Raw genomic sequence first — 10,001 nt, forward strand, 5'->3', positions numbered from 1 at the left:
GGTGGGTCGGCAGCCTGGGAACCCTGTCTGGGGCAGCAGTTTCTAAGGAAAGGGAACAAAGCCTTGCTATTCTGCCCTTCCAACCAGACCATCCTGCCTTTCCTGGGCAATTGGGGTGAGATCCCTATTTCACCAGATAGGCTGCTCCTAATTGGCCGTGGGGCACCCTCTCTTTCCCCTATGTTCCTTCTGCCCCAGTGAAGCTCCAGGTCTGGAAGAGGCTAGATCCTGAGAGCTGATGTGGAGGGCCTGTCCCCAAGCCTAGCCTGGGTCTGAATATGACCCTGGGAATTCCCCCAAGAAGCAAGGAAGAGACCTGAGGAAACTGAGGGACTGTGGCTAGATCACGGGACAGGGTAATGCAATTTAGGAAGATTTTCCGAGTTGCCTCAGCTTGACCACTTCCCCTTGCTTTTGCAGTCCTGGGCTTCAAAGGTGGCCTCTTAGGCCAGGTTGGGAAAGAGCAGCTGGACTCTATGGATCACTCTCCTGCCCCCATGGAGTATGCCTTCCTCCCCAACTCTGGTCCCCCGAAATGTTTTTGTCCACCAAGAATAAATATATTACTTTATGAAAAATACCAAACCCCACCTCATGGAAACATCGCTCAGGAGCACACCCTCCCCCTTTCCATTCCCCTGTAGCCACATCCCATTCACCCTATGAGATAACTGCAGCCACACAAAGAATGTGAAACACCATTTATTCTTTGTGGAAAGGTTGAACAAGGTCAAAAATGTCCTTAGAGGGCACTGACCCAGCCCCGCCCTGCAGGTTCCTGGGGTCGGATGCCTCTGCCCCCCACCCCCACCCCTCCCCATGCCCCTTGTTAACAAAAAGGAACCATTTGAAGGGAATTCATATATAATAATTATAATAAAAATATACATTAAACAAAACAAAAAACCCAAACAAGACAAATTTAGCCGAACTGCCAGCACCGTTCACCCCATTTTTCTCCCACCCCCCGTGCCCTCCCACCCCTGACATCCCTCTTCTCTCATTCCCCCTGCAGGGTCTCTCACTCTCCCAAGTCCCCAGTACCATGACCACCTTTGGTGGTTGAAGGAGATTTCAAATGGGCTGGCTAGGTGGGGGCAAGGGGGGGACAGGACATTGCTAGAATGGGCTGAGGGGCAGGGACATCAGGAAGTGAGGGGCTACCCTGACCGAAAACTGAAAAACATGCAGGCACCTGCCCCCTCACTAAGGTTAGCTGCGGCAGGCTAACTCAGCGCTGCTGGCTGCTGGGAATCTCCTCAGCTCCCTAACTAGATGGCTACTCTCATGAAAGGCCACTTGCCAGTCCCCAGATGTGCCATCTCTGCTCTTTTCTCTGGGCTCCTCACCTTCCCCTCCACGCTGTCTGGTCAGAGGGAAGGCTCCAATAGGAGCAGGTGTGCCTTTCTCCCAGTCCTTCCTGAGAGCGCCAATAAAATGTGCCCTCCCCTGGGTGCCACAGCCTTGTGACATCCCTGCTGGCCTGTCCTGCTTGGCCCCCAAATGTCCACGCCTGCTGCACCTCCTTTTGGTCCCATCCTGTCCCCTCTGACTACTCTGCTCCTGGTACCTGTCCCAGCTGCTGGCATTTGAGCAAGGTTCTTTCTCTGTGGCCTTCAGGTTCACTCCTAGGGCTCCAGATGGAGTCTCTCCCCATGGCCCCACACCACCTGGGTAGCTGCACCCACCCTCTGGTCTCAGCTCTTCTGACCTTGACATCCCCATCCAAGGCTAACATTTGGGAGGGTAGGGCTATCATGGGTTTCTGTGGCCTCAGTTTACTCCTTAATGGCTCAGGCTCCTTCGGTGAAGTTCTAGAGGGAAGGTGGAGCAGAGGCAGATCTTTGTGGAGAGGACTGTCTCTGAGTTTTCCTCCCAAGGTCTTAGGGTGGCTGTGCAGCCCCCACTCCCTCACACTCTCTCAGGATCTCCCCCGACAAGGTTAGAATCCTTTTAGCCAGAAAGAGCAGTGGGAGGCTGTCAACTGGGTACACCTGGGGGCTTTTGGGGGCTGGAGTGCCCAGAGCCTCCTGAGGTCAGAGTTCAGAGGTTAAAGGTATGTCAGAAAATGGAAGTGGAGCAGATGACCCCATTTGACCTTTACCAGCGAGGTCCGAGGGTCCTGCCTTCAAGTGCAGAGCCAAGACATTCAGATGGGGCTGGACACACACCAAGCTCAGGGGCCCCTGAAGGGCAGGGGCTGGAAGCGGTGGCCCTTGCTCAGCCCCCCCAGGGTTCTTCTAGGGAAGAAGCAATGCCAGGGTTGAGGGTGGGAGGGGCCAGTCATGGGACAGAGAAAGAAGGTGGGGGTGGGGAAGGGGCTCAGGACGGGTTGGAGCAGCCCACCCACCACCATCTGCTGCCACTGGCCTTCAGAGGCAAAGTCCCCGTGGTAGGAGTGGGCGGGCGGCGATGGGGGTCAGACCTTGTCCAGCAGGGACCGCTGGCAATAGAGCAGTCGCTTGGGGGTTCCATGGCGTCGGAAGAAGAAGACTGCAAGGCCTACTGCCAGCACCAGGAGCAGCAGCAGCACAGGCAGCACCACAGCAGCTGCGCTCACTGCCCCGCTGCCCTCCTCGTCCACCTCGATGATGATCACCTCCGTCTCCTCAGTCCCCTCATCTGGCCGGCCCTCTGATGGGCAGCCCATCCAGTCCCGCAGGGCTGACTTGGGGTAGCCTGGCTCTACTTTCAGCTTCTGGTTGTTGAATTTCCAGTAACTGTTCCCCTTGTAGAAGTACGTGAAGACTGCAGGAGTCAGCAAGAAGTGTGGCAAAACAGACAGAGGTGGGGCAGCATCCAGGAGGAGACCCAGAAGGAAGAGTAGAAGGAAACTGTCAGTGTGTGGGCCAGTCGAGCAGCAGTTTCCTCAGCTGTAGATGGGGGTAATTCTAGTACCAGGTTTGGAGGAATGGTGGGGATAAAGGGGCCTGACACGTGGAAAGCATTCAGCCCAGTGCCGGGCACATGGCAAGGGATCCACTGTTATTATCATGATTTTCCCACAAAACTCTTCATCTTTCTTCCTCCTCTCTCTTAACTCCTTGTTCCCATCCTCCCCTCACAGATACCGCCCTTGACCCTCTCACCTTCATCGCTGCCCATGAATGACCCTCTGGGAGACTCAGGGATTCCTTCCCAGACCTTGATGTTTTTGGGGTACTCGCTGTCCACTACCCTGAGCTCTTCATTGAAACGGTAGTACCTGGTAGAGAAGAGAGGAAAGGAAGTGGTTGGACACTGGGCATGACTTTACAGGGTATCAGGACCCAGAACTGAATTAACTAGTGAGCTAAGGGTGGCTGTGGACAGGGTGGGGGACAGGGGTTTTCAGTAATAAATGCCTGCAGCTGAAAGCAGCGGAAAGTGGGGGTGGGAGGGAGGGCCCAGGCTGCAAGGAGCCACCAGCAGCCCTTAATGACAGTGCCAAGCTGCTGGGGCGGAGGTACGGTGCTGGGGGCAGGAGGCGTCAAATGACCAGGTCTAAAATGGTGACCCGGTCACATCCCACTCACTCAGCACCTAATGAAGGCTGCCTGTTGCTAGGCAACGACAGAGGCACAGCCAGCTCCTTCCCCAGGGAAACATCCCAGGAGTAAAGTGGGCCTTCCTCCAGAACTGAGGGAATCTGGTGCTGGTGCCTGAGGAGGGAGGCCTGGGGTCAAGGAGTCAGGTTTTACTTGTTTCCCCGGAAGAAGTAGGTCTTTCCATTGGGCATCCAGAAGAGAGCGGCATCAATCTTGTCAGTAGGCAGTCCTCGGCCCAGCTCCTTAATGTGCTTGGGGTAGCCAGGCTCCAGGGAAGCTTCATCAAACACCCAGTGCTTGTCTCCTGGGGAGGAGACAGAAGGGCAGGCTCTGGGTCCCACTTGGGTTCTAAGGTCTATGCAGGAGACAAGTGGAATCTGCTCCTCCAGGGAGGCATTCCCCACACCCAAAGACTAAGGCAGAATGCCTCGTTACCTTTGAAGAAGACAAATTTGCCATCCTTCCTCTCGTAGGCAGTGTTGATGGATGCAGGCAGGCCCCGCCAGAACTGGCCGATGGGCATTGGGTATCCATCCATTACTTGGTTATTCCTCACCCGCCAGAACCAGCGCTCCTGGGAGGCAATCGAGGTGGGAAGAGTACTTTATGTCTTGTTACTTAGTCGTCCGGCTCAGTCCTCAAAGTTCCCCCACTGCCTGCCTTTGTTTTAGTTTTTAGTCCTCCTGCTGCTGTTTCCACCCTGTCTCCCAGTCATACAGCCCTTCTGTACCCCAAACCAGCTCACTTCTTCTTCTCACCTTGAAGACAAACATCTCCCCTCGGAGCACAGCCACGGTGTCAAAGTTTCCGTCACAGATGCTGGGCCCATAGGTGGGGTTTTTGGGCTTATCAGGGACAGAGGGCCTGGAGGTGGTCCTGGGTTGAGGGGGCATCTTGGTGGGGGACGCTGATTCACTCCCTGGGGCAGAGAACAGAGGGACACTTCAGACTTGGTGGCAAAGGGAGAGGAAAAGATAGACATACGGGCAGATGACACCCTTGGAAAGGTATTTCCAAGACCTCTGGGGGAGGCTGAAGCAATCAGCTGAGAAAGGACAGAAAAGGTGGATTCAAAAGTGGGAGTGGAGGGAGGCAGGGTCAGGAGGGGAGATGTGGAGAGACTGTAGGGCATGGGGGAAGGGAAGAAATGAGCAGGTCAGAGAGATGAAGAAGGAACAAAAAGCAGGGAGAAAGGAGAAGATCAGCTTAGATTATTTACCATAAAGTTGCTGGATGCCCCGGCGGTCATCATCAGGCAGCACAAAGTTCTCTGTGTCCATCCACTGGTAAAAGGGTGCCATGATGGCCGAGGGATCATTGGAATGCTCGAGGCCTAGGGCATGGCCCAGCTCGTGCACAGCCACCAGGAAGATATCATTCCCTAGAGGGATGGGGATGGCTATGATGGCAGCTTGGGTCCCTTCCCTCAGGCTCCCAGCTTCCCCATCAGAGTCTTTAGTTTCACACTCAAGCCTGCCTGCCATGGTTTCCACTCAAAGAGCCACAAAGCCACCCAGCTCTTTTGGGTGATGGTGAAAGAGTACTCTGGGGCTGGATCCCAATCCCAGGAAACTTGTGTTAGTGTGTTAAGGGAAGTCAGGGCCCTATCTCAGTCTGTTTCTCCCAGGAGCTAGATATGACATTTGTCTGAAAAAGTGTGGATGCTTTGAAGTCTTTGACTTAGAAGTCAATTATTGGGTGAGAAGGAACCACATGCAAGTAGTTCAAAACTGGATTCCTGCTTTTGTTGGAAGTCAGACCTGGAGATCCTTGTGGTCCCTTTTAGCCTTGAGATTTTGGGGTGTGAAATTTTGGGAGGAAGCAGAACCCTGTACAAACGATTGTTGACTCTTCCTGGAAAAAGAATCCTAGGGCTCACCATTCAGATCCTCATTTCGGACAGTCCAGGGCTCAGCAGAGTCAAAGTGAGTGTCCCCTCCAATGTTGGGGCCCGGGAAGTAGGCATGCGCGAGGAAGCCGCCTTCACCATCAAAGGGTGTGCTGTCTCCATGGAAGCCCTCAGCAAAGAAGATCATGATGTCAGCCTGCTTCTCATGGCCCTCACGGATGTAGGCATAGGGTACCTCTCGGAAATGCAGCGGTGTGGCACTCTCCCACACACGGAATGCCTTGCGGATGGCCTCGAATGTGGCATACTCTCCTACCTTGGGGGTGTAATTCTGGATGCTGAGGTCCAGTCACGTGGGGAGAGGATGAGAGTGTGTTAGGATTTCAAGGGGCAAAGTTCTCCTTCCCTGTGCTCTCCCAGGTCTGACTGAACTGCCCAGCCACCTTTGCCTGACCCAGCTCCTCCTACTGCCTCACAATGCCCCTGTCCCACGTACTAAGGACTCAGGGGATCCTCAGGCTTCGGCTTTCTGGCCCTGGGGTTCACCCCCTACAAGCTGTGCACCCCCTCCAGGTTTATAGCCATTTTCCTCCCCACTCCCAAGGATGCATCCCAGGAAGAGGTAAGCACAGTAGGAGGCCTCTGAGTCTCTGTAAGCACACTGATAGAGAAGGGTAACCCCATGTGAGAAAGGCCACTTGTCTGTTGGACTCACCAGAAAGTAATCTCGTTATGTTGCCATTTGAGGCCCTGGATGGCATAGCGCTTCCTTCGAACATTGGCCTTGATCTCAGCCCCAAACTTGTCTGGAACACCACAGCGGGGGCGCCTCATGGCCCTGGCGTAGATTAGGGTGTGAGGATTGGGGTCAGTATAGTGTATGTAAGTGAAAGGTCTTCAGAGGAATGAGGGAATGTCTGGCCCCAGGGAAGGTCAGGGTGAATAGGAGAGTCAGGATCAGCATGTGGGGATGAAGTATGGGGGGCAGGACTCAGACATTCTGGTAGCAATTCTCTGGTGCTCAGTGTTGGATCAGTGGGTGCTGGGCAGAAGTCCTGCCAGGGTCTAGCACTTACTTCATGGTGTCTGCATCAGCCTTGCCTGTCACTCGCAGACCATAGAACCTCTGCATGGCAGCGATGGCAGCTGAGAGTGACTGGGGTGAGCGCTGGGTGTGGGTACGCAGGTCCCCAGGGGGCAGGTAGCCATACTGCTGCAGCCAGGCCTGTAGTGAAAGAGACGTGGCTTAGAGCACCCCCACCTGGTCCAAGGGAAGCCTCTGCCTCCTCATGGTACCTGGCATGCACCCTCGGCTTGGTGAAGAAAGGGCAATGAGTTCCCAGCCCGGCTCTGGCGGTGGGCCTGGAGGAATTCCCAGGCTGGACCTGAACCCTGGCCCAGGCCCCAGTATGGCTTGTCCTACTGGAGCTTTGGGCTCAGACAAGAGTGGAGAGGCCCAGCTCTGGACTTTGGCTGTAGCTGGCTTGAGGATGGGAGCTCTGGTGGTTTAATTGAGTTCTCAGATGTCTTCCCAGAACCAAGGTTCCTTCTAGCACTTTCTTCTCGTGTCAGTGTTCTTTTAAGTACGGCACGTCCCCTCTGATTGTGCCCATGATGGGTGGAATGGGGAGAGGCTGAGAGGCGCTGCTCTTGGGTCTCACAAGAGGCCCTCATGGGAGAGGGATGCCATGCCTCCAGGACCCTCATAGCTGAGGTCTTTTTGTAAAGGATGGCAGAAAAGGAGCTAGGGCTGAGGATTGTTGCTGATAGGGGAAGTTGGGTCCTTTGCAGGTGGTGAGAGGTATGATATAGTCACAGAGCCAGGATCCTGCCACTGTCCCCATCCAAGCAGCATCTGACCTAGGGCTTAGGACCTAAATGCCCATTTAAGGTTCTCAGTAAAGGAGGTGAGAGATGGGAGCGGGGGTGGAGACTTGGTAACTATTTTATTTCAGGTATGTTGTGAATTGTTCATAATATAAAGGCTGGTGTATTGCCTTAAAGTTAGGTTTTTGGTGTTTGACTGAAAGGTACACAAACTGCAAAACTTCGTTGAGGAAAAAGTCAGCCTTTATTGTAAGAACAATGGAGTATTTTCCTAAAGCCTAAAAAGTAAAATGAGCCAAGTTATATACGGGATATGAAAATGCTTGGATTCTCCTATGGGGGTATACTACCCAGAAGGCTGTTCCCTGTTCCAGCTTTCACTTCTTAAGCAGTCCAGAGAGGGGCTGTAAGTTGCTTGGGATGGGAGCTTGGGGTGCAGAGGGGTTGATGCTGCTGTTGTTAGGTGCTGTACCCTCCACCCCAGGTTATTGGGATGGATCTCCATGTGGCCCTTCACATCCAGGCCCAGGCCCTGCTGGTGGAACAGTACTCTTGCATAGGGGATGGGGGTGATTCAGGAGCAGCTGACTGGGGACCTGAGCCTGTAAGGGCAAGAATTGCAACATGGTTCTGGGAAGTGATCTCTTAAGGATGATGGAGTTAGGGCCCAAGATGTAAACAACCCAGCTCTTCCCCAGCCAATAGGCCTGGCCAGAGCAACCCTAGCACCACCAGGCTCTGAGAGCCCCTCCTCAGGGGTAGAGGAGGGAGTGAAGTTTAACTTCTCATATACCAGAGGAGAGCAGAACAGAGTGCTCCAGGCCTGGGCTACTCTCCCCAGCAGCTGTATGCTTGCCCTGACCTGTGCGGGCTGATGTCACAGCTAGTGCCTGTGGAAGGCCTGCTGTGGCCTGTGCCCGTGTATACAGGAAACTCCCTTTGCCCCTAGCCTCACCTGTATCGTAGACACACCTCGGGCTTATGAACCCTGGTAGGGGTTCAGCTTCAGGGATGGATGAAAGCGGCCTACTGCGGAGCTATAGGTCAGGAGGACTGAGGTCAGATCCCCTTAACCCTCAGGGAGCAAAGCTGAGGGGGAATTCTAGGGCAGGATGACAGAAGGGAGGGTGGCAGAGGTGGGGAGAATCCACAGCCAGGAGCTCTGGGATAAATCCCTCTCGCTGATGAGTCTTTCAGGAAGGTAGGCAGGTCTAAATATTCACGTCCACAACCTCCACCCCCATATTCAATAGTTTAAAGTGGAGACTTAGTAAAAAAAGGGAGCCACAAGTCCTGGAAAGGAGGCGCCTCTGTCCCTCTCCTCCTCCCAGGCCTAGATTTCTTCCCTCACAGGGGCAGGCTCTGAGCAAAGCAAGAACCACAGAGACTATGAGGTTGGAACCACAGAAGAGAGGACTCTTGTGTCTGCGGCTGGGTGGGGGAAGGGCCAAGTGCCAGACAGGCCAAGAGGAGAGGGCTGTCCTGGAGCTGGTGCAGGACTATGGAGGCCTGGCAGGAGGAACCCAGCTGCCTGAGACCTGGGCCACCCCAGTTCTCCCTCCAGATTGGCCTGGAGAGGGAGCAACTATGTTGGGTCAAAGAATTCCGTCTGTTGGTTTTGTCTTGAAAACTGAGTGGTGCAAGGTATTCTCCTAGAGGAAAGTCAAAGGAACCAGTCCCACTTCTGGCTTAAGAGTAGGGGGGTGGGGAAGGGGGGCGGATGGCGGGGAATCTTTGGCTCTCCAGCTGGCCCTGGATGGGAGCCTCTCTCTGGGCCTACTCCTCCCTCCCTCTGCCTCCCACCCCTCCATGGCCCAGAAGCAAATGGTGGTTCTGGCACTGGGACTGCCCATGACCCACTTAAAGCAGAGCCAAGGCTGCGCCCCTCCCTTAGGGGGCCTAGTGGGGCAGGGGAAGGACTAAGGCAGCGCAGGCAATATTGGCAGTGGGCAGCTGCTCAGATGCCCAGGCTCCTTTTGTTGCTGGGTATTCTCCCTTCTTTCAGGCCTCAGAGGAAACGCCAGGCCTGGAAAGAGGATGCCTCCTCCTCCTGGCCAGTGCCAGGATTTTTCACACTTCCGGGTCACCCCCAATTTCTAGGGCCACACTTTTCATTTCAGCCTCAGATTCTTTCAGGACAGAGAGAGTGTGTTCTTTTTGGAGAAGTTTCCTGTGGGGGTGGGACCAGGGCCGGGACAAGGTCGGAGGAAGCCAAGTTCAGATCCCTTCCCCCTTCTCGGGCCCTTCCCAGCCCCTCCTGACCGCACCCAGGCACCCAGGCTCTCACAGGGCTGAGTGGGTTGGGATGTCCCAAAATAAGAAGCTGATCAAATCTGTCTCCCACCTTCACCCCAGAATAAAAGGGAGAGAGAGAGAGAAAGGAAAAACCTCAGACAACTCCCACGCGACTTCCTCCCAGCTCAGTGGGCCAACGTCAAGGAATGGGGTGTGTGTGTGGGGGCGCCGTACACAACCTGTGCAGGCGCCGGGGCCCAGGCCCTCTCCCCACTCCCCGGTGCAACTCCCCCTTCCCCGTCTCCCTGCAATTAACACAGAAAAACAATTAACAAAAACAACGAAAAGGGCCTAAAGGCGCCGGCAGGGGAGGGGGCGGGGGAGGAGGCGGCAGCCCGGCCGAACCCCTGCTTACAAGGAGAGCTTTGTGTATACAGAAAGGCGGCCAGGGCGCCAGCGCTGCGACCCTCGACGCCGGGCCTCGGGGCGGAGACCCAGAGGGGTCCTCTCGGGAAGGCGGGGATGGGTGGGGGCCGGGACCCCTCCTCCGTGCACCCGCGACC

General features: G+C 55.1%; 1 protein-coding gene across 1 annotated transcript in view; it reads right to left on the reverse strand.

Moving 5' to 3' along the window:
* Positions 1 to 857: 857 nt before the first annotated feature.
* Positions 858 to 10,001, reverse strand: part of MMP14 (matrix metallopeptidase 14) — a 10,960-nt gene continuing 1,816 nt past the window's right edge. Inside the window, exons 2-10 of the mRNA XM_006913611.3 lie at positions 6,453 to 6,601; positions 6,092 to 6,214; positions 5,407 to 5,714; positions 4,747 to 4,908; positions 4,286 to 4,446; positions 3,963 to 4,101; positions 3,681 to 3,831; positions 3,090 to 3,205; positions 858 to 2,748 (exon numbers count right to left, since the gene is read on the reverse strand). Of these exons, the coding sequence (XP_006913673.1) occupies positions 2,420 to 2,748; positions 3,090 to 3,205; positions 3,681 to 3,831; positions 3,963 to 4,101; positions 4,286 to 4,446; positions 4,747 to 4,908; positions 5,407 to 5,714; positions 6,092 to 6,214; positions 6,453 to 6,601 (1,638 nt within the window). The 3' untranslated portion in view covers positions 858 to 2,419. The remainder of the gene's footprint in view (positions 2,749 to 3,089; positions 3,206 to 3,680; positions 3,832 to 3,962; positions 4,102 to 4,285; positions 4,447 to 4,746; positions 4,909 to 5,406; positions 5,715 to 6,091; positions 6,215 to 6,452; positions 6,602 to 10,001) is intronic.

Source organism: Pteropus alecto, unplaced genomic scaffold, assembly GCF_000325575.1.
Source record: "Pteropus alecto unplaced genomic scaffold, ASM32557v1 scaffold335, whole genome shotgun sequence".
NCBI lineage: Eukaryota > Metazoa > Chordata > Mammalia > Chiroptera > Pteropodidae > Pteropus > Pteropus alecto.